Source organism: Dreissena polymorpha, chromosome 4, assembly GCF_020536995.1.
Source record: "Dreissena polymorpha isolate Duluth1 chromosome 4, UMN_Dpol_1.0, whole genome shotgun sequence".
NCBI lineage: Eukaryota > Metazoa > Mollusca > Bivalvia > Myida > Dreissenidae > Dreissena > Dreissena polymorpha.
Genome location: NC_068358.1, coordinates 49718697 through 49743881, shown reverse-complemented (window position 1 = coordinate 49743881; position 25185 = coordinate 49718697). Strand labels below are relative to the sequence as shown.

The 25185-nt window shown below is 37.9% G+C and overlaps 1 protein-coding gene across 4 annotated transcripts in view; it reads right to left on the bottom strand.

Annotated features, from left to right (window-relative positions):
* LOC127877683 (transducin-like enhancer protein 1) overlaps positions 1-25185 on the bottom strand; it is a 77851-nt gene that overhangs the window by 3654 nt on the left and 49012 nt on the right. For 3 of the 4 annotated variants that reach the window (XM_052423795.1, XM_052423797.1, XM_052423799.1), the window contains exons 10-21: positions 18180-18317; positions 13047-13103; positions 12422-12577; positions 11387-11504; positions 11077-11198; positions 10571-10623; positions 7941-8121; positions 7357-7425; positions 4100-4201; positions 3391-3648; positions 2280-2362; positions 1472-1652 (exon numbers count right to left, since the gene is read on the bottom strand). In XM_052423795.1, the coding sequence (XP_052279755.1) occupies positions 1472-1652; positions 2280-2362; positions 3391-3648; positions 4100-4201; positions 7357-7425; positions 7941-8121; positions 10571-10623; positions 11077-11198; positions 11387-11504; positions 12422-12577; positions 13047-13103; positions 18180-18317 (1518 nt within the window). The remainder of the gene's footprint in view (positions 1-1471; positions 1653-2279; positions 2363-3390; positions 3649-4099; positions 4202-7356; positions 7426-7940; positions 8122-10570; positions 10624-11076; positions 11199-11386; positions 11505-12421; positions 12578-13046; positions 13104-18179; positions 18318-25185) is intronic. The other variant, XM_052423798.1, reaches the window with a different exon arrangement.

Below are 25185 nucleotides of genomic sequence, written 5' to 3'. Positions count from 1 at the left end.
GATCCTAGGAGTATGCGTTCTTGAGTTATCATCTAAAAACCATTTTACTGTTTCGGGTCACCCTGACCTTGACCTTTGACCTAGTGACCTGAAAATCAATAGGGGTCATCAGCGAGTCATAATCAATATACCTATGAAGTTTCATGATCCTAGGAGCATGCGTTCTTGAGTTATCATCCGAAAACCATTTTACTATTTCGGGTCACCGTGACCTTGACCTTTGACCTAGTGACCTCAAAATCAATAGGGGTCATCTGCGAGTCATGATCAATCTACCTATGAAGTTTCATGATCCTAGGAGTATGCGTTCTTGAGTTATCCGAAAACCATTTTACTATTTCGGGTCACCGTGACCTTTGACCTACTGACCTCAAAAACAATAGGGGTCATCTGCGAGTCATGATCAATCTACCTATGAAGTTTCATGATCCTAGGCCTAAGCGTTCTTGAGTTATCATCCGAAAACCATCTGTTGGACGGACATACAGACCGACAGGTGCAAAACAATATACCCCCTCTTCTTCAAAGGGGGGCATAAATATAATCTTCTAATTAATAGTTTTTTGTTACAATTGACCAAACAACAAGAGTTGATGGACTAAATGTTTAGCCATTAAGAAATAAGACCTTGACATTTGAGGTCAAGACAGGTGTTGGCAAAGTAACAGTATGGACAATCTGCTTTACGTCCAATTGTTAACTTTATACGTTAATTGTGACCTTGACCTTTGAGGTAGAGTGAAGAGTGTTACACCATAATCTTCTTATCACGGTTTGCATTTGATTTTAAAATCCATTATTATATGGCAAAATTACGGCTGATTTAGGATCGTCAAACTCTTTTAAGACTAAATATGACCTTGACATTTAAGTTTGATCTTGACCTTTGAGGTAGGGAGATGAGCAACACAAAACACATGTCATGTTATGATGTGTGTTTTTTCTAAGACAGTTCCGTGATAATTGCATTAAAACTGGTTGAAATTGAAAGAATAAATATTAAAAGAGCCATATTTCGAGAAATTCAAGGGCCAGAACTTTTGAGTGCTGAGGTAGATTAGGCAGGTTATGAAGTGTGGCCTCCATTTCATGCTTACAAACATTTACAGAAAGTTTGGTGATTATCAGATGAAAATTGATTGAGTTACAAAGCATAAAGTGCAAGTTGACTGACTGATGGACAGAGCACAAATTATATGCCTCCCTTCTGGGTCAAACAAAAATGGTAAGTTAGAATTCAAACTATGTGTGCATACTCATAAAACAGCCAATAAATGACTGTGTTTTATTCCAATGTGAAGCTATTTAAAACTCAAGGTAAGTGCCTCATGGTTTATTTGGTTTATTAAAACAATAAATTGTTATTTAATGGTTGACAAACACGACCCCCAAACAAATCAAACAGTGCCTCTCAATAAATCTTTAAATGCAAATGAAAACACTTTCAGATGAACAGTGTGTAGACACGCACCTGGAAAATGCTAGCGCCATATGGAGTTCTCCAGGCATTCAGCAAGTTGTCTTTACCCGTGCTGACAAACCACTTGCCGCAGTAGGCAAACTTGAGTGAGAGCACACAGCTCTCGTGCAGGTGTAGCTGGTACTTGTCAGGCTTTGTGTGGTGCAACACCTCCACATGACTGCTTTCCATGCTGCGAACAGAAATAGTGAAATGGGCCTCGCAGGGAAAAACAGGCTTAAATGCATGTGCGTTAAGTATCGTCCCAGATAAGCCTGTGCAAAGCCTAATAAGGGATAACACTTTCCGCTTATATGGCATTTTTGTTGTTGAAAGGAAGTCTCTTGGCGAAAATCTAGTTTTGGGTGGAACTGTTCTCCCCAAAAAAGCCTATGGGGACTGCACAAACTTATCTGACATTTTAATCACATGCATTAAACCCCATATTCCCAGAGCCAAGATTAAATGTTTACCATGCTGGTTTCCAAGGTACAAAATTAAATGCAAACACTGCTATGAGGAATACATTCTGAATATGTTATACTACATAACTTAAGCATTCTGATTGTCATCGTAAACATATGCGACAACACCCACAGTAAAAATTGTTGTCCATGTTGCATTCAAAGCTATTCACAAACACTTAATATAGAACTTTTGTAGGCAGATACCATTGGAAACACACATGTTTATAAAATTCTGGTTATTGTACTGACTACATGAACATCTATTGGAAAGTGCTTTGAATAGTTGTTATTGGTAGCATCAGAAATGATTAATCTATTCATTGTTATATTTCAGATGCAACATTAACACATACCCTACTGCCAGCCATTCCCCTGTTGGGCAATAACCAAGGGAGAAAATCTGTGAACTAAAATCATGCTGCTGGAGTTGCCTTCCCTGAAATAAAATCAATATTATTTATAACAGGGCAACAACTTTACCACTTAAGTTTGTTTTTTTATCAAATCTATATAAGCCACAAGCCCATGGGGATGGCTTTTTTGTTGAATGGAATTATTGGAAAACTGAGGACAGAAGAAGGCTAGAAAGCAGAATGAGGCTAAACAAACAATTAAGATTAACATGCTTTTTGTGACCCCTATATTTAAATTTATATACAATCTGCTAGCATTTTATATGTTTGTATTCTTGGGTTGGTGTGTGCCAAACAACTACATTTCTTTCTTTCCTTGAGACAAATATAAAACTTACATAATCATACATCAGCAAAGTACATAAATATGTTTATGCACAAGGGTGGGATACTTCACATATATAACTCTCTAAGATCCCATACACCCATCCCCATACCTCTCTGAGATCCCATACAACCATCCCACCATACCTCTCTAAGATCCCATTCACCCATCCCACCATACCTCTCTAAGATCCCATTCACCCATCCCACCATACCTCTCTAAGATCACATACACCCATTCCCATAACTCTCTAAGATCCCATTCACCCATCCCACCATACCTCTCTAAGATCCCATACACCCATCCCCATACCACTGAGATCCCATACACCTGTCCCCATACCACTGAGATCCCATACACCCATCCCCATACCACTGAGATCCCTTACACCCGTCCCCATACCTCTCTAAGATCCCATACACCTAACCCCATACCTCTCTAAGATCCCATACACCCGTCCCCAAACCTCTCTAAGATCCCAATCACCCATCCCCATACCTCTCCAAGATCCCAAACACCCATCCCCATACCTCTCTAAGATCCCATTCACCAATCACCATACCTCTCTGATATCCCATATACCCATCCCACCATACCTCTCTAAGATCCCATACACCCAACCCCATACCTCTCTGAAATCCCATACATCCATCCCCATACCTCTCTGAGATCCCATACACCCATCCCTATACCTTTCTAAGATCCCTTTCACCCATCCCACCATACCTCTCTGAGATCCCATGATCGGACTGTGTTGTCTAAGCCTCCCGTCCACAGCTTTGTTCCGTCAGGTGAGATGTCTATACAGCTTGCACCGTCTGTGTGCCCCTGGAACTGTCTGACTAGTGTTTGATTGTGGAGGTCCCAGACGGCAATGTTGCCATCACTGCAACAACTGAAGCACACCTTGGAGTCTGGACTGATCGCCAGGGCGTAGCAGGCGGGTGCACTGGAGGTCAACTCGGCCTTGATTCTCGGGGTCGACTAGAAATGTAAGGTTTAGATCATGAATAATATTTTGAGGCCTGTGAAAGTATTAAGCTAAAATTATTTTATTTCTACAGCAAAGATTTTAATTACAAGTAACTATTCTATATTTAAAAAAAACATGTAATATACATGTTTGGTAATCCAAACATTGAATGACAAAGAAATCCAATGTACTTTTAATTTGTAGCTCCATAATATGAAATTTACAAAGTGTTGTCCAAGTATGTGTTACCCATATAATTATTGCACTAACTCTAACAATGCACTAATGTGTGGTACAATAACCAGTGTTCTGTATGTTTGTTTAAAATAATGAATGCTTATTCTTATGTACTCGATGTAGTAAACTAGATCTTCTTGAACATTAATACAACTTTTCAAAGATGTCTAAAACGCAGTCACAACACCACTCCAGCATAGTTCCTTTCCCATCCGCGGTACTTACAGCAGCCAGGTCCCATATAGACAGTGTGCTTGCCTCCCCACCTACAACCAGTGTTCTGCCATCCTGCAGGAGTTTGATAGACCGGATATAGTTGTCCCTTTGCTGGAAAACACACACAAACACTGCAGTTGGAGGAAATGGCAGCGGTAACATGGGGATAAATATGAGCCTCGTTATTTATTCATGTGTGTAGTGTCGTCCCTGATTAGCCTGTGCAGTCCACACATGCTAATCAGGGACGACACTTTACCTTAGACTGGATTTTCATATAGAAGAGACCTAATTTTAACAAAAAAAATTCCACAGTGGAAAAAAACCTACTATAACAAACAAGAGATTGCCAAGCAATATTGTCCCCTACCGGTGAAACTCTACCATTGTCAGTAAAAAAAAAAAATGTTAATATATTTGTTGCCATAGCAACCAGAATTTTTGACGTAGGAACAAAATGAATTGACGTGCATAATCTCCATATTGCCATCTATCCATGTTTCAAGGTTCATGAAAATATATGAAGAACTTTAAAAGTTATCGCAGGATACAGAAAGTATGACGGACACAGACAGACTGACAGTCGGACAGAGCGCAAACTATAAGTCCCCTCCGGTGTCACCGGTAGGTGACAAAAACAAAATTGCTAACAATACTGTTGAAAATATGTCTATGTAAAATTAAGACAGCTTTGGCTCAGCTTTGAAAGCTGGTCAGAGAAAAAGACCGATAATTTTAATTAATACAATATCTCTTTTTTTTCACTATCAATTGGGAATTTTAGGCGGAATTTTTGAAAAAGTATATACATTTTTTAGATTGGGGCCACAATTTCACCTCAAACTTGATCAGAAAAGCAATTGTTCATTAATTTCCATTAATTAGCATTATAATGTCATTATATTTATCAAGACATATTATGTGACATTTATTATTTACTCATTGTTTTAAAATGAAGAGCATTTATTTCTACCCGAGTGCTATCTAAACACTCAGCTGGAGAATATTTCTTAATCACACAACAACAAAGCTAAACTATCCAGATTCTAACAAGATCTGATCTAAACTTTAAAAATGGACTTAAAACTAGCATATTTTATATGGTGATCTCAGAATCTAGAATTTGTGTGTGTTGTTTATTGCATTCTTATCAATCAATTTGATTATTATGTCAAATTTCTGTAAAAAGATTAGCCAGTTATGTTAAAATAAGGGTAAACTAGAGCTTTGTCACATACATGACGAATACCCCCACATGCCGCATTGACACATAATATTTTGCATGTCGTCTTCACAAAAAACAGCGGACACCATGCTCAATTTTTAAAACGCACTAAGTGACCCCTTGACTAGTTTTTGACCCAGAAAGGCCAATGTTCTAACTTGGCCTTAACATCATCTCCATATAACTTCTGACAAAGTTTGGTGAAGATCGGATGTAAACTACTTAAATTAGAGAGCAGACACCATGTTGAATGTTAAAAAACGCATTAAGCGACCCCGTGACCTAGTTTGAGGCCCGGAATGGCCCATGTTCAAACTTGTCCTAGAAATCATTTAGATAAAACTTGTAACCAAGTTTGTGAGATGGGACTCTATAATTACTAGACAGTCTAGCTGTGAGATGGGACTCTATACTTACTAGACAGTCTAGCTGATAGATGGGACTCTATACTTACTAGACAGGCTAGCTGGGAGATGGGACTCTATACTTACTAGACAGTCTAGCTGTGAGATGGGACTCTATACTTACTAGACAGTCTAGCTGTGAGATGGGACTCTATACTTACTAGACAGTCTAGCTGTGAGATGGGACTTAATACTTACTAGACAGTCTAGCTGTGAGATGGGACTCTATACTTACTAGACAGTCTAGCTGTGAGATGCGACTCTATACTTACTAGACAGTCTAGCTGTGAGATGGGACTCTATACTTACTAGACAGTCTAGCTGTGAGATGCGACTCTATACTTACTAGACAGTCTAGCTGTGAGATGGGACTCTATACTTACTAGACAGTCTAGCTGTGAGATGGGACTCTATACTTACTAGGCAGTCTAGCTGTGAGAAGGGCCTCTATACTTACTAGACAGTCTAGCTATGAGATGCGACTTTATACTTACTAGACAGTCTAGCTGTGAGATGGGACTCTATACTTACTAGACAGTCTAGCTGTGAGATGGGACTCTATACTTACTAGACAGTCTAGCTGTGAGATGGGACTCTATACTTACTAGACAGTCTAGCTGTGAGATGGGGCTCTATACTGACTAGACAGTCTAGCTGTGAGATGGGACTCTATACTTACTAGACAGTCTAGCTGTGAGATGGGACTCTATACTTACTAGAAAGTCTAGCTGTGAGATGCGACTTTATACTTACTAGACAGTCTAGCTGTGAGATGGGACTCTATACTTACTAGACAGTCTAGCTGTGAGATGGGACTCTATACTTACTAGACAGTCTAGCTGTGAGATGGGGCTCTATACTGACTAGAAAGTCTAGCTGTGAGATGGGACTCTATACTTACTAGACAGTCTAGCTGTGAGATGCGACTTTATACTTACTAGACAGTCTAGCTGTGAGATGGGACTATACTTACTAGACAGTCTAGCTGTGAGATGGGACTCTATACTTACTAGAAAGTCTAGCTGTGAGATGGGACTCTATACTTACTAGACAGTCTAGCTCTGAGATGGGACTCTATACTTACTAGACAGTCTAGCTGTGAGATGGGACTCTATACTTACTAGACAGTCTAGCTGTGAGATGGGGCTCTATACTGACTAGACAGTCTAGCTGTGAGATGGGACTCTATACTTACTAGACAGTCTAGTTGTGAGATGGGACTCTATACTTACTAGACAGTCTAGTTGTGAGATGGGACTCTATACTTACTAGACAGTCTAGTTGTGAGATGGGACTCTATACTTACTAGACAGTCTAGTTGTGAGATGGGACTCTATACTTACTAGACAGTCTAGCTGTGAGATGGGACTCTATACTTACTAGACAGTCTAGTTGTGAGATGGGACTCTATACTTACTAGACAGTCTAGCTGTGAGATGGGACTCTATACTTACTAGACAGTCTAGCTGTGAGATGCGACTCTATACTTACTAGACAGTCTAGTTGTGAGATGGGACTCTATACTTACTAGACAGTCTAGTTGTGAGATGGGACTCTATACTTACTAGACAGTCTAGTTGTGAGATGGGACTCTATACTTACTAGACAGTCTAGCTGTGAGATGGGACTATACTTACTAGACAGTCTAGCTGTGAGATGGGACTCTTGTTGCCTGGTTGACTGATATCCCACACCTTCACACAGCCCTGTAATGAAGCATGCAGAGATTCAGACTCCACTGTGGGGAGAACCTTAGGCTAAAATCCAGAATTTTGATTGGTCAAATCTCATATTGGTCAATTTGGAAATTTTATTGATCCAATGTTGTATTTTCTGCTTGTTTTCCTTATTGGCCAAGTATTTTGATTTGCTGGAAATGTTAATGCTGTTTCAGGCTAGTTAACACATGAGATTAACATTCAATAGTCAATGAATCATGTTCCTGGGTCTGCACTTTCTTATGTGAAAAATCAGTAAAATGTATTCTAAAGCACCTTTACTTATATGGCAATATAATTAATTTTCACCCAATACCAAGACATACCAAGACATAATATTATGTTTTATTACTTTTCTGTTATCAAAAAAACAACAGATATCATTCTTTAATATCCTTTACTATATCAAAATATTTAGCAATATATTAAGGCCTAATAGAATCATTTTATTACCAAACATACCAAACACATGACCAGAACAAACTCAACCTATTCTCCCATACCTTTCCACCCGTGTAGACATGCCTGGTGGGATTGCTAATGGTGACAGCGCACACTACCTCGCCGTGGTTCAAGGTGTTGATCTGCCGTGCGTGCCTGGGAATTCCCGGTCCGATCAGCGCATCCGGCGGAAATGGCACAGGCTGCATTTGACGGTCGGCACTGACATGGAATGAGTAAGCCCTGAAAATATTAAACAACCATACAGATTTGCATTCCAAATATTTGACATACAACTGCAGATTTTGTCCAAGAATCTTATATGAAGATACCCAGTTTGTGTATAATGCATCCATATGGTAATGGATATAGACAATACTAAGCAGGACAGGTGTGGTTTTAAAAACAGTAGAGGTAAATACTTTACACACAACACAGGCTAGTCTGGGACGATACTATACTCACAACACAGGCTAGTCTGGGACGATACTATACTCACATGCATTAAACCCATTTTACCCAGATCAAGGCTAATTTATTTTTGTTATGCAGAACCACATCCGTCAAATCATGAAATGGCATTTAACAGGGGTCAAAGTTGGAAATTTTTAAAACCCTGAACTTAAAGCTGGGGGCCTGAGGGAGCTCCTGGATTCGACGCATTTAAAGGGTGCCTGTAGCTGTTCTGGTGTTTCTATTTTCTTTAAAAAAAACATACACAAATATGTAAAAATCTTAATGTATTTGATAAGGAATACACAAAAGTTAGTCAAAAGGCAATTCATTTCCTATTTATATTTTCAACTGTATGCAAAGGAACTTTTTCATCATACTTAAGCAATAGTGACATATAAAAACAATGTCTCATATAGTTTTTATTGCTTGCTAACTTGTGTTACTAACATCCGTTTCTATTTACAATATTTACAACACCATATCTCTGTAGCATATTGTCAATGGCTACTTTATTATTCTCAACATCAAAATATTTGACAAGAACACTTTGTCATTATTTTTGTTCGTTGCTTCGTCAAGATTTAGTGATACAAATCTGTTTTTCATTTTCAACTTCAGTTCCTCCTTGAACGATTTTGCCAGTCCGTGTGTATTAATGTATGTCACACTGGTAGGCGACAAAGTAACTCTCTCTAAGGCTGGTTTGTCTTTGGCTAGGCACTTGGACAGTTCTAAAATATCACTAGCAAGGGAAAATGGAAGGCAATGTTCACTGAGAAAAGCTGACACATGAACCCTCTGTCAGGCAACTCTGTCTTGCATGGACTCTACTGCAGGTGTTGCTTTTGAAGAGCTCGGTAAAATCTGAAAGACATTAAAATTATTATATTTTTTACACATACTTTAACAATTCAATTATACATGCAGAATCAAATGGTTGTCACCATTTATATTCACAGATGCATGCTTCCATAAGCGTCCACATACACCTAAGAAAATTGGGTATGGTGGCTTTTGCTAAACAGTTAAAATTGAAAATTTCGGCATGGGTTCCCATGGTTTTTGTCCAAATATTTGTTTGTGGTTGCTATATAAATTTATATTCTTGACAGAGGTTGTCCATAAGTTATAAAAAGTTAAAAAAAAACATTTCTTGCTGCTGGGCTCGTATGTAGGGGACAATAACATATTTTATTTAACTAAAAAAGACCTGTCCCAGTCAGCAAAAATGGCGTATTTGGTCATATTTTCAATTACCGTTAGAATTATTTCCCTGTTTTATGCTTTATTCAAAGGTCAAAAGGTTTTAAAAGCTCACAATCAATGAATCATACGTTATTAATAAAATATTTTGGCAAATTTGCTAGATCTATCTTGCCGATTTTTTATGCAAAACAAGCCAAACAGTAAACATTAGCAACAGAAAATACAACAAAATTAGGGGTGTTAGTTTAAAAAAATAAAAACCCTACCTGGTTGGTCTTGATGGATTTTATATTCTTTATGTGATTAGAGTCCTCTGCGTGGAGACAGAATGCCTTCTTCCCACTACTGATAATTCAGGGTTTTCTTACAAACTTCACAAACCGCTTTTCCACAAGATTCCACTTTCCTCAACCAGTTCCCCCACTCCCCGCCCGTAGAGTCTTTCTCGTGTAACCATTCCCAGCGCCACTTATTTTTTGCACCTTGTTACTCGTCCTTGTTCAAGTTCTTTCACATTATGACAGGCGAGTATCTCATTAATTGCCATTTTTCTCAACTAAAGTCTAAACACACTTCTCATTCGGCATTAAATATACGCAAATAGTCCGACAATAACCAAGTCAAACAAATAAAATTCCAAGAGAATATTTGCCAACTTCTATTGATTTGTAAAAACCTCGGAAATATCGACTTTTTCTATTTGATACATTGAATTATTTCGACCAATGAAATAACCCGATAGATACATGGATGCTGAGAATAAACGTCGGACATATGGGATGCATTTACGGTACCCGCGCTTCCGCGTAATATAAATGAACCATCTGGAACGTATTTTCGTCCCGCTGGCATTATGGCCAATCTATGTGGTACCCGCCCCCCCCCCCCCCCAAAAAAAATCTCATCGGATTTACATGACTTGGAAAAACGGCCCGAGACGATGCAGAAAATCCGGAATTCCGGTATAATCTGGAAAACTTTGACCCCTGCATTTAAGATTATGCACAAACAAAAATGCGGGGCAACTTACGGTTTTCCTCCAGGAATGTTGCCATTTAACGCTGGTCGAGAGTGAGGAAAATCCTGAAAGTGTTAAAATATTATTTAAAGCACCATAAATAACATTCTGAGATGCTGTAAGGTGATATCGGAATTACTCTTCTTTTAAAGAAACTTCAAACTGTTATAAAACACTATATATTATACACTCGCAAATACAATTTAATCTGACAATTATTTTCTTATATGTAATCATGAAAAGGTTAAAACTCTGAACAAATGATAAGGCCAACACTCTTACAAAATACTTGAACCAAGAGGGAAAGATACAATGCAGCTGTTACTTGCATTCAGTTGATGTGTGCATAGCATGGAGATCAAAGTAATTTTATGAACGATTCAGGGACAGAAATAATTGCTATCCTTTTAAGCGTTTCCAAAAAATTTCCACTCAGCCAATTTTGCAAAACTATTTTCTAACTTGCCATTAAATGTGCTTTTTAATTATATTGATTACTGAAGACCCTCATGACATACCATAGGTCCGCGTGGGTAGGAGTTGATGGCGCCGGGTGAGATGTTGTTGAGGCTGGATGCAGAGTAGGCTGCGGGGCTGAGGTCAGGGGGGTGACCCGATGCTGGGATGAATGGATAGCCACCTGCAACATACACTCAACTGCTTGCAACAATCATTTCTTCTGTTACTACCACATACTGTTTTTGGTGGACAAAATTAAAATAAAGATGTATCTAAATGACAGATCAATTAATTTGATTATAATTGGGTTAAGTGTTAGATTGATCACTAGTCTGACTGTCAGCTGATTATTTCTCTTTTTTTCTTTACCTATCTGTGGTGGTTTGATGAGGGCCCCCTGTTTGAGGGAGGCCGAGGGACCAGGGGTGGTACTGCCAGAGCTGGTCGGGGTGGATGACTTGGGCACAGGTGTAGCTGCCTTCTCACTCTGTAATGACAAACATAAAGCATTGTGAGTTTAGTTTAAACCTATTTAGTTCAGCATGCTCCCTGATTAAAGGTCAACTCTAGGACCTTAGGTTACAATGTGGACATTATATCATATACACCATTGCAATATAGAGTGTGTAAACTGTTATTTCTAACTACATGACATTCAAGCCTTAGTCTACAAAGACATTCCCAGGTGAGTTTCCTGTAATACGGTACTTGTGCCCAGGTGAGTTTCCTGTAATACGGTACTTGTGCCTTTGTAAAAAAAAATTGTAAAAAAATGTGGGGATCTCACAAAGTCCTCTGCAAGGTAGATGCTGCATCCACTATAACATTGCAACAGGGCACAGTTTGCTTCAAATTGGTGCAAACTCACACAATTTTCAGCGAAGACCATGACATTTCATCATTTTATACAAAAACACAAATTAAAATCTTGAACTATTTATTTGTACTAAGATTTTTATAACATAATGATGATTTGCCAAAGCCACAAAATGTAGAACACAAAATAATTTACTAAGTACTAAGCATAAAATTATGGAAATACCATTTAACCAGTTTAAACCCCAAATTGTTGGCATTGACCATTGCACTCATTTGTATGTTTAATGTTGTATAGTATGCTTTATTCTGTATAGTGTAGACAAATGGTCACTTGCATTTAATGAAAGACTAACTGCCATCAGATTTTGTTAACGATTATAGTTGCGGACTGTCATTATTACTATAATACGGACTGTCATTATTACTATAATACTGACTTTCATTATAACTATAATAATCTTATTTCTAAGCACAAAATTTACATCCCAATAACTCAAAGCACATTATTTTAGTCCCAATAACTCTATGCACGTAATTCAAGTTCCAATAACTCTAAGCACATAACCCAAGACCTGTAACTCTTACCTCCTTGTTATGTTTGGTGGAGGTGGAGGAGGAGTCACTGCGGGGGCTGGCGCGCTCCCGGTCCCTCTCCTCCTTTTTATGGTTCTCCAGCGCGGACATCTTCTTCTCCCGCGTATCCCGCGGTGACAGGTCTCCATTCATTGGCGACGTTGTCTCCTACGAACAATAGGAGTAGCGTTCTGTGAAAACTGGGCTTAACGCATGTGCCTAAAGTGTTGTCCCAGATTAGCCTGTGCAGTTTACACAGGCCAATCAATGATAACACATTCCGCTTTTAGAATTTTTTTGTTTGCGTGTAAAGGAAGTCTCTTATTAATGAAAATCCAATTTATGCAGACAGTGTCATCCCTGATGAGCCAATGCAGACTGCACAGGCTAACCTTGGACGATAATTAACATTATTTTCAAACAGACCAGTTTTCTCAGAACAAGGCTTATATACATGGGAAATCTGCAGGACTTGCATTAACTTCTTAAAACTGGAGTTTAAACATCCTGGACTCTGATTTAACAAGTTGAGCTTATAAATGTTAGTTTTTTACCTTATTGAAAAGCCATGTCCTGCATAGATATATCATGCTTACAAGAATATACTGTTGCGTAAGTTATACATCAATGTACTCACCCCTTCTTTTCCCACATCTACAACTAGATCTGTATCACTTTTTTCACCGTCACTGTCCTGCAAAGAAAAATAAAACAGAACATGAATATCACACGATATAACCATTGTATCTTCATTACAAAAATCCAATCTATTGTTATTATTTATGTTTTTTTGTATTCAGGTAAATATAAAGACAAGCAAAATGGAAACGCAACAAAACTAAGTTTTCAACGTTCAAGTTAATAATTTGATTTATACGTTTGTGCAATCAAAACTAGGTCTGCATAAAAACTACCAAAACACTACATTTCAGCACAATACCTTAATCCAAACTCAAATGCTGGGAGGGGAAACCAGTGTTTTTTAATTTTCATTTATTTTGACCTAGATCTTTGTGGTTCCTAATGCACTCCCAAGTCTCCATGTAAGCTACCAATTTACAAAATTTCAGAACAAAACCCCCATAAAACTCAAGGTATTGAGCAATAATAATTTTCTATATTTTGAAAAAGTGGCCAAGACTTAACTGGTCCAAGATGGAATTTAAAACTAGAAATAGCGCCGCAGAGGCCGACGCGTATCCCCACGCCGCATACCAGAGGCGCCCCAGGGTTGGTAATGGGGCCATGCATAGTTGAGATTGACCGTATTGTCATAAGAGAAGTTCAGTATCAATTAGAAGTAAATCGGTGTAGAAATGAAGAAATTATAGTAAAAGACAATTTTGGGTGAGTGTGGCCTATTATGGGCTGGGCGCCCCAGGGTTGGTAATGGGGCCATACATAATTGAGATTGACCATATTGTCATAAGAGATGTTCAATATCAATTTGAAGTAAATCGGTGTATAAATGAAGAAATTATAGTAAAAGGCAATTTTGGGTGGGCGTGGCCTATGTGGGCGGGGTGCCCCAGGGTTGGTAATGGCGCCATGCATAGTTGAGATTGACTGTATTGTCATAAAAGAGGTTCAGTATCAATTTGAAGTGAATCAGTGTAGAAATGAAGAAATTATAGTAAAAGGCAATGTAAGCGGGGCGCCCCAGGGTTGGTTATGGGGCCATGCATAGTTGAGATTAACTGTATTGTCATGAGAGAGGTTCAGTATCAATTTGAAGTGAATCGGTGTAGAAATGAAGAAATTATAGTAAAAGGCAATTTTGGGTGGGCGTGGCCTATGTGGGCGGGGCGCCCCAGGGTTGGAAATGGGGCCATGCATAGCTGAGACTGACCGTATTGTCATAAGAGTGGTTCAGTATCAATTTGAAGTGAATCGCTGTAGAAATGAAGAAATTATAGTTAAAGGCAATTTTGGGTGGGCATTGCCTATGTGGGCGGTGTGCCCTAGGGTTGGTAATGGGGCCATGCATAACTGAGATTGACCGTATTGTCATAAGAGAGGTTAAGTATCAATTTGAAGTGAATCCGTGTAGAAATGAAGAAATTATAGTAAAAAGCAATTTTGGGTGTGCGTGGACTATGTGGCCCGGGCGCCCCAGGGTTGGTAATGGGGCCATGCATAGTTGAGATTGACTGTATTGTCATAAAAGACGTTCAGTATCAATTTGAAGTGAATCGGTGTAGAAATGAAGAAATTATAGTAAAAGGCAATTTTGGGTGGGCGTGGCCTATGTGGCAGGGGCGCCCCAGGGTTGGTAATGGGGCTACGCATAGTTGAGATTGACCGTATTGTCATAAGAGAGGCTCAGTATCAATTTGAAGTAAATCAGTGCAGAAATGAAGAAGTTAATGTAAAATAACATAAAACAAGAGTGCCAAACTGTCACAAGATATGCCCGTTCGAAGGTTTTGGACACCATGCTCAATGCGTGAAATGCACTAAGTGACCTAGAGACCTAGTTATTGACCCGGCATGACCCATATTTGAACTTGACCTAGATATCATTTAGGCGTAACATCTGACTAAATTCGGTGAAGATCAGATGAAAACTACTTCAATTAGAGAGCGGACACCATGCTGTATGCTTGAAATGCACTAAGTGACATCGTGACCTCGTTTTTGACCCGGCATGACCCATATTTGAACTTGACCTACATATCATCTAGACACAACTTCTGACCAAATTAGATGAAGATCTGATGAAAACTACTTCAACAAGCAAATTCGTTGAATTGATATCCCCCGTCAATATGCTTGTGGACACAAAAGTGTTATATTTGACACTCAAAAAAGCATTTTTTCAAGATACAAAGGGCCATAACTCCTTTATTATCCAATGGTGTACAATGCCATTTGGCGTGCATCATCCTCTTATCCATATATATACTCATACCAAGTTTCAATGAAATCCGCCAAAGCACTTCCAAGATATGGCTCCAGACACAAAAAAGCATTTTTCCAAGATACAAAGGGCCATAACTCTGTTATTAACAGATGGTGTACAATGCCATAAGGCCTGCATCATCCTCTTATCCATATATATACTCATTCCAAGTTTCATTGAAATTCGCCAAAGCACTTCCAAGATATGGCTCCGGACACAAAAGTGCTGGACGGACGGAGGGAAAGACGGACGGAAAGACAGACGGACGGACAACGCCAAAACAATATCCCTCCGCCTATGGCAGGGAATAATTAGAGAGCAGACACCATGCTAAATGCTTGAAATGCACTAAGTGACCTCATGACCTCGTTTTTGACCCTGCATGACCCATATTTGAACTTGACCTACATATCATCTAGACACCACTTCTGACCAAATTAGGTGAAGATCGGATAAAAACTACTTCAATTAGAGAGCAGACACCATGCTAAATGCTTGAAATGCACTTAATAACCTCGTGACCTCGTTTTTGACCCGGCATGACCCATATTTGAACTTGACCTACATATCATCCAGACACAACTTCTGACCAAATTAGGTGAAGATCGGATGAAAACTACTTCAATTAGAGAGCGGACACCATGCTAAATGCTTGAAATGCACGAAGTGACCTCGTGACCTAGTTTTTGACCTGGCATGACCCATATTTGAACTTGACCTACATATCATCGAGAAACAACTTCTGACCAAGTTTGGTGAAGATCGGGTGAAAACTACTTCAATTAGAGAGCAGACACCATGCTTTATCCTTGAAATGCACTTAGTGATCCCTTGACCTAGTTTTTGACCCAGCAAAACCCATATTCGAACTTGACCTAGATATTGTCTAGACACAACTTCTGACCAAGTTTGGTGAAGATCTGATGAAAACTATTTGAATTAGAGTGCAGACACTGCTGTGGATGCCGCCCGCCGCCCCTCAAGGGTGAAACTATAATACATCCCGTTTTTAAAAACAGGCGTATAAAAATGAGTGAAAATCTCTGACCTGGCCCTGCCCCAACCCCCATTACTTTTTTCACCGTTGCCCATATGCTTATAGCTACCATGTATGTAAGTTTCAAGGTTCTAGTACTAATAGTGTAGGAGGAGCAGGTGGCCAGGACAGGCGGACGGACAGACAGACGCACATCACCACAATATCCCCACTTTTTTTCCGAAAAACGTGGGGATAATTTAGTATACAAATCAACTACATAAGCACGCAATTTCAGCATCTCCATCTAAACTTAAGTTTTTGAGCAGAAATCTTTTTTCTATTTAAAGTAACAGTGACATTGACCTTAAACAACTGGCCACGAAAGCAATCCCATGCTAGGTCTTTATATAAGCTACGTACAAACAAGATTTCAGTACAATATCTCAGACAAAACTCAAGTTAGAGAGCAGAAATGGTTTTTCAATTTTTGTAACAGTGACTGTGACCTTGACCAGACTTGCCCGAAAGACAATACCAAGCCAGGCTTCATGCAAGACTGCTATATCCAAACATTTATCCAAATTCTCATCAAGATTTGTCAATGCAAACTAACGTTATTGACCTGAAACCACGGAACCTACACCCACCATGGCCACATCTAATAACCAGGATTTTCTACTTCATTGAAAACCTGGTTAAAAACTGAATTGTCTGACACAAATACAAATAACAATACCAATTATTTTGGCAACATGGCTTCTAGCGAAATTATGTTTCAATTAAGTTAATAACAAGTATCTTCATTTTCACAATATATATCAGAAAACATATTAATACTTCTAAGGAAATTTGATATTGATAATTAACTTCTTTATTTATAAACGTAATTTCTGAACTCAGATTAATCAAAATGAAAACAAGCTTTAATTGCTGATGCAAATGCCATTATTTTACTGAAATACAATCAAAATCAGTACCAAGTATTGTTGATGATTATATTAATGCTATTAATTCAACTAAATGATAATAACCCCCCCCCCCCCCATTCCCCAATGACTGCGCCACCCTCATGCATCATTAAGCCTCAATATAAAATCTATACTGCAGTAGTTATTGTTCTGCCTATCAAGCCGAGCTAACCAGTTGCATCCCCAAGCAGTTAATTATACGGACGCAATTTGATGGCAATGATTATGTGAAATTGAACTTGAATGCCAGCGAGAATGTAACAGTCTTGTAATACAAGCCTCCAGTAGTATAAAACATGCACCGTGATCAATATGCCAATATGACTTAAGTGAACATGTGTCATTGGCTCAGTTATTAATGTGCTACGTAGTATACCAGTGTACCAATACCACTTTAGAGATTAGTCTCAAACTGTTGTTTATGCTTAACTATAATTTGCTGTAATCAGATATAACAGTTCAATACTCTTCTATACAGGTACATTTCAATTGAATTAGTACACTTTTTTTTCAAATTATCCAGGCTATGTAATACTGAAAAGTATATCATAGCAAAATAATTTCAGCAACAACTTAACAATTGAAAGTCAGACTGCTTTTTAAAGTATAATACTGCCAATTTATGAAAGAAAATTAACTAAAAAATTCACATATACAATCTTATTATCTGTCTTTACAAATCCCCAACAGGCAATTCTGAGATCACGACACATTTTTGCTATGGTATCAAGTTTTTTCAGTAACATCATGAAGAATACAGGATAGACATAGAAAATATGGTTACTAAAGTTCTTGGGTGAGAAACTGTTGTGTCTGAAAAGAGAAATGTAAACCAATGAACAATGAAACCCACAACCATCACATGAAAGAGTTTGGTATTAGTTCTTTCCACGTTTCTGGGTACTTGACCACTACACTCACACTGCAGAACTGAGGGGAAGTGCGTACCGCATCTTTGTCATGGGGCCGTCTCTTCTTTGCAGGTTCCCCGGAGACGTCAGGCGGTGTGTGACTCCTAGGCCGGTACTTGTCCCGCTCAACAGGGGAAGCTGAGGACCTCTGGAAATACATGAGAAATCGGTGAAAATGGGGGAAATACACCAGAGAAATCATGAAAGATATTAGCAAGTAAATTAGCCTTGTTCTGAGAAAACTGGGCTAAGTGCAGTCCACACAGGCTAATCAAGGATGACACATTTCGCTTTTTTGGAAGTTTTTGTTTTTAGGGAGTCTCTTTTAAACAAAAATCCAGTCTAGGCAGAAAGTTTTGTACCTTATTAGCCTGTGCAGACTTCACATGCATTAAGCCAAGGTTTCCCAGAAAGCAGCCCAAATGATTGTTTTACTAGTACAGTAATTGATGAAAGACTGATATCTAGGGTTGAATATAGATGTCTTAACAATTCATCACTCAAGGTAATCATTTCAGAAATGTTTTTGTTCAGACATTTTGCAAACCGTATTTCAGTCAAATAATGAATGGGAAGTTAGATTGTTATATATAAACAAGAGCACCGCATAGCGGGTGCCAATGCTCGGCTGTGGGTGCAGATTTGAATCAATGAAAGCTTGTCAGAAGAAAATGAAGAAGGGTAAGTGGCGAGAAGAATTCATCTGATCAAGGTGCATCTACATATGAAGTTTCCAAGTTGAAGGTGAAAGCCCTTTGATTTTAGAGCCTATGTTAAAGTTTTATATTATAGGTCAGTGACCTTGACCTTTGACGTAGTGACCCAAAAATGGGTGTGGCATGTAGAACTCATCAAGGTGCAGCTAAATTTGAAGTTTCAAAAAGTTGTAGGTGAAAGCACTTTGATTGTTGAGCCAATATTATGGTTTAAGCACAACGGGGACTGCGGACGGCAGACGGCGGACGACGAGCTGGCTATGACAATACCTTGGGTTTCTCCGAAAACAGCCAAGCTAAAAAACAGCACAAAGATTGTATTTATGATTTACTTTGTACAGAAACCTTTGGTTACATGTTTAACTGGTGGAAGTGCATAACTAATTTTTTGTCATAATATTATGCTTTCAAATAAGGATCACATTCAATGCTCAATATGCATATGTCACAAACCAAAAAAATTCAGACAATATGTTCGTGTTATGACTTCATTTAAATTTACAATGCTGTGGGATAGACATAATTATTCTGAATGTAACAACTGTCACAATACACTCATACATCGCAATTCTGGAGCCCTGTAATTGCCTCCAGTGATAACTACTGCAGGTTACCTCCCTTGCACCACAAGCCTGTTCACATCATTATTGGAAGTAATTATGGCAGCCTGGCAGACAGGCTTCCCAGCTTTCAGCATAAATCGCGACTAATGTGATATCGATTTTGCCATACAGTTTTATCCACCACCTCTCTCCTCTATAGAAAACGAAGTCTGTCTCTCAAAGGATGAATAGCTGGATGGAATTAGTAATGTCACACGGCACATCTCAGATGGCAATTGGACTTGCTACAGGATCAATTCAGACCCGTCATCCGTGGTCTAACATAAACTTAACATTGGAGGTCAACAGTTAAACACTTCAATGCACCAAGAGATAACAAAACTGCATTCTATCTATTTACTTTTCATTAATTTAACCAGAAAATATAACTTCAAATATCGTCATACAAATCTTATCAAAAGATTTAAATAGTTAAATGACAAATACATTCAAATGTTTGTTATCCCTCAAAAAGCACTACAAAGAATTTCACAACCACAGAGCAAATGTAAGTATACAAAAAAAAACAGCATCAAAACCCCAAAAAAAGCCGGCTCGCTGAACATAGCAAAAAACACTGTGCTAACAGCCTTCTTCTTTTGGTTAATCTCCTAAAACAAATACCTGCTGGGCTGTAAGAGGCAGAGAGGCACGGAAGCCGATGCTATGTTTATATCTGAGTAGAAACAGATAAGCCTGGAAACACGTTTCATCTGTTGGAAGATCTGTTTTCTTAATTAATCAGCTTTTTATTGACAGAGGGCTCATGAGTAGTAATGAGAAAGTCATATGAGGCTACCAATGGAAAGGAATTTATAAAATTGCAGGTAATGTGTTCATGTACAAATAAATATTTGTAGGAAGCACGTTTTGAGTGGCATCTGTTGCAGGCACACCAGGGCTAGGGAGACTAGAGGCAGATACAAAGGCATGTCGAATATGTCTGAATAGCACACTTCCATGTTACATTGGAAGCAAAATGGATGCCAAAGATTGAGTTCTTGTTGTTGTTTTTATATGGCTTGGGTTAATTACCAAGTCAAACTTCCCTTACATGTATCCCATTAAAAAAATAAAATCTAAGCTTCAAGTGATGATGGCTTGTGAGAGAAATGTCTGTGACCTTGACATTGAATTTGCATAATTTTATCTTCTGACTGAACACTTTGCCCAACTGTTTCCAAGTGTTTTCACACCCACAGTAACATCCAGCGACAAAAAACAATACATAATGACTTTTACATGATCTGTAGAACAAAGGAAACGGTGTTTTGTAGTTTGATTCATTAAACACCTTATACAAGTCTGTAACAATACATCTTCCTGCACAGAATATTTACATTGAATGCCTAAACATTTTGTAATTCCTTCCAACCAGGAATACAGCTTGATTCACTATTGTCAATTTACAACAGAAGACAATTATTAATATTCTGCTGTCATATCCAGCCATCAGACATGTAAATCTCCTTCTTTGTGCTTGATCAACTTGTACAAATTGAAAGTTTGGCACTCTTACTTTGGCAACTGAGAAACAAATATCAGCAATTGATCTTCAAATTTGCATATCGCAAGCATCATATTGTTGAAAAAGGATCAAATACAAATAATACTTTTCAGGACTTTTTAAACCTGTGTCAAGCAAAAATGGGTCTCATGCCATATGTGGCTACTGTAGCTCAAGCCCAGACTGCGCATCCATGCAGTCTGGTCAGAAGTGATCCTGGCTGGTAATGAGACTATGAAACATTGCGTGACTTTGTAGCGGATAGAATAGCTCCTCACCAGACTGCACAGAAACCCAAACAGTAAGAAACAGAATCATGTATCTTGCTTTAAAGTCTTTTATTTTAAATATTTTGTTGGGACTTAATTGCATATAATTATGATAAGTATGAACTTTTGTATACTTGTAATGTATTTTTGGCTTAATGACAATTTTTTAGTTAAACATGGTGCAAACAGAGAAGATACCAACATCATTCAATAATGATAATTTAATATATATAAAAAAAAAAAAAATCAACAGGGCAGGGGGGGCCCTAGGAGGGGCAGGGCGGTGGTTCGGTAGGGCAGGGCTATGCCCTCAAATTTAGGCCTAGCTGGAGCACTGGCCACTTAACAGGTATCAGCTGTTCAAATTCCAATGAATTTTTGCATTTCTAACACAATTCTGCTCCTTTAGGCTTCATGGCTCATTACAAGCCATAAATGATAAATGTGTGACAAAAACCCACAATCATAGAAACAATCATTTTCCAAACAGCTGCAAAGCACTCAATGTTTAACGATGCTGTATAATCAAATTATGACTTACATGCAGTATACTCTGTTCACATTATACAAATTGGATCAATATGATCATAGTGACAATATACCCACATCAAAGAAAGCTTTGTAATATTTTAGTCTGGATGATATGCCATTTTTATTGAAAAAAGTGCAAACACTTAGTTTTGCAACAATTTGAAATCTGTCATTAGACTAAGTGAACAAACCATTTACAACATGAACAGAGAAACCCACCTTTTTAACGCGAGGGACTGTTGAATTTGTCAATATTTACCATTACTTCATGAAGTATGTACATATTTGAACAGTTCTTAAATGAGAAGTCGACCATCTTTGACATTTCTGAGGGTTGAGGAGTTACGACTATCGATGCCCTATAGTGTTGGCCCCACAGTGGAGTGGAGTTTTACCCATTTATGCCTAGCGTCTACAAAAATACCTTGGCAAACAGCGCAGACCCAGATGAGACGCATGATGAGGCGTCTCATCAGAGTCTACGCTGTTTGCCTTAAGGAATTTCTGCAAGAAATATTCTAAACATAGAAATAAATATACTAGACATCCCTAATTTTGGAAATAAATTGATCCAATTTAGAAGGATTGGAGAGTCCACTAGGCATAAATGGGTTAAGCCTGTATATTTCAGCTTTATTGCATCAAAAGGCTTATAGAGACAATCTCCAGCAGGCGAACATATACTTTGTACAAATCCTGAGAAAGCTGCCTGAATGGGGCCCAAACCTTGAATCTCCAAGGGGTTTGTCCAACCACTACTGATATAGCAACTAGGGAGCGAACCTTGGACCTACTGGCTGCAAGTTGTTCACCATAACCAATATACCATTGACATCTGTCATACTTCAATTCACAGACACTGAAAACCCATTATAGTATTACGGTATTATGATTATCATTCACAACCATGAACTGGCGTTATTATCTCAATATATATCACACATGGGATGTTATCCTATAACTTGGCGTTATGATCTCAATATATATCACACATGGGATGTTATCCTATAACTGGCGTTATGATCTCAATATATATCACACATGGGATGTTATCCTATAACTTGGCGTTATGATCTCAATATATATCACACATGGGATGTTATCCTTTAACTTGGCGTTATGATCTCAATATATATCACACATGGGATGTTATCCTATAACTTGGCGTTATGATCTCAATATATATCACACATGGCATGTTATCCTATAACTGGCATTATGATATCAATATATATCACACATGGGATGTTATCCTATAACTTGGCTTTATGATCTCAATATATATACCACATGGCGTGTTATTCTATAACTGTCGTTATGATATCAATATACATCACACATGGGATGTTATCCTATAACTTGGTGTTATGATCTCAATATATATCACACATGGCATGTTATCCTATAATTCGCATTATGATATCAATATATCACACATGGCATGTTATCGAATAACTGGCATTATGATCTCAATATATCACACATCGCATGTTATCCTATAAATTGGCGTTATGATCTCAATATATATCACACATGGGATGTTATCCTATAACTGGCGTTATGATATCAATATATTTCACACATGGGATGTTATCCTATAACTTGGGGTTATGATCTCAATATATATCACACATGGCATGTTATCCTATAACTTGGCATTATGATCTCAATATATCACACATGGCATGTTATCATATAACTTGGCGTTATGATCTGAATATATCACACATGGCATGTTAGCTTATCACTAAGATCATTTCTGGTTTTGTTGCCCAATAATGCTTGGCAAGTAGGATACAGGTGCTTTGAAATAAGATAACAAATGTCACAAACCATTTAAATTAAGAGATAACAAACTTTCAAGAAGATTCCAATATTTATTTGATTATTCACTCCCCAAAATATTAACATACAAAATAATACAATAGATTTTCCTCCCATTTCATAGGGAATGTTCAATAACCATTTCATAGTCCTAAATGAGAATATTGTTTACATCAATGTAAATGTTTAAACAAAGGCAACAACTATCTTTGTGACAAGTCATAAATAAGCTGTTTTCAACTCTGTCATCGTGTTATAAATAAACAACATAAAATTGAAAAATATGTAATAATTAAAAGTAAAGATGGAACCACCATTGCAACATAAATTAATTCAGATCTTTCGAAATGGTCTAATTTATATGATACAAAAGGCTTGCTAAATGAAAGATATGGTTGAGAGGGTAATCATTGATGAATATCTTGAATGTCTTACAAATTGGTAAACCCATGTGACCAGCAAAAAAACAGGTGTTCACACTTTTCAGAATGGTATCATCATCCACAAGAATAACACTTTTAAAGTAGGTTGTTATATATGCATATACAAAACGATGTGATAAATATAATTATAATGTTGTTATTCTGTACAACATAAAACGCCAAGGGCTTTTTAAATAGATATCTAACATTGATCATATCCTGAACATCAAATATACCTCCACTCAATCTTACTAAAATAGCCGATAAAGAACAGAAGTACCTCTGTTAAATGGGTGCATGATTTTATATCCCAGCTCAGTTAAGCGCAGCAATCATTATCATTCTAATCTGATCAGGGGGCAGTCATCTGTGAAATACCTCAAGCAATTAATATTCCGTTTGATATATGACCATATCTCGAAAGTCAAGTCATTTAAACATTGAATGAAGCAAAAAATGTCAGATCTTCATAAAAGCCTGTGACTTGTTTGTTTTAACATGGTTCAGTGGCCGAGATATGCAAATGTGAAATTAATTCAGCAATTACAGATGGCAAGATGTGGCAAAGACCGCCTTTAAATAATGAGTAATACATTCTGGTATGGATACAGTGCATGCTCTAGTTTGAGCATTGGACAGTAAATTCACTGCTGTCCCCCTGGGATCATGTGGTCTGTCTATCAGCCAGACATGAAGCCTAATTTATACATCTCTGAGAAGGTATTATTATATCCCTACATGAAAACAATGGAGAGATTTTGGTTCACTTTATGGCCAGAAGTCATGTGCTATAATGGTACATGTAGTCATGTCCAGAGATTGATTCTTACAAGGTAGAAATAGTTGGCGAAACAATTATTGAACAAATATTCATAAAAAATATTCCACAGACAAACACAAACTGACAACAGCAAATAAAGCCATTGATTATAGCAATGTTTGAACAGTCATTCATTACAGTGCTTTATCTCATATACAGTCAAAAACAGATAATTGTATAGCTCTCAGGAAAGTAAATAAATTTCATATAAATTCTCAATATTGATCTTTCGCCTCCCAGTCGAAATAAGCAAACATCCCATGCTTGTCTAGTGCTGGATTATTTGTATGAATCTTTGTTGAGTAAACACAGCCATTTTTATCAG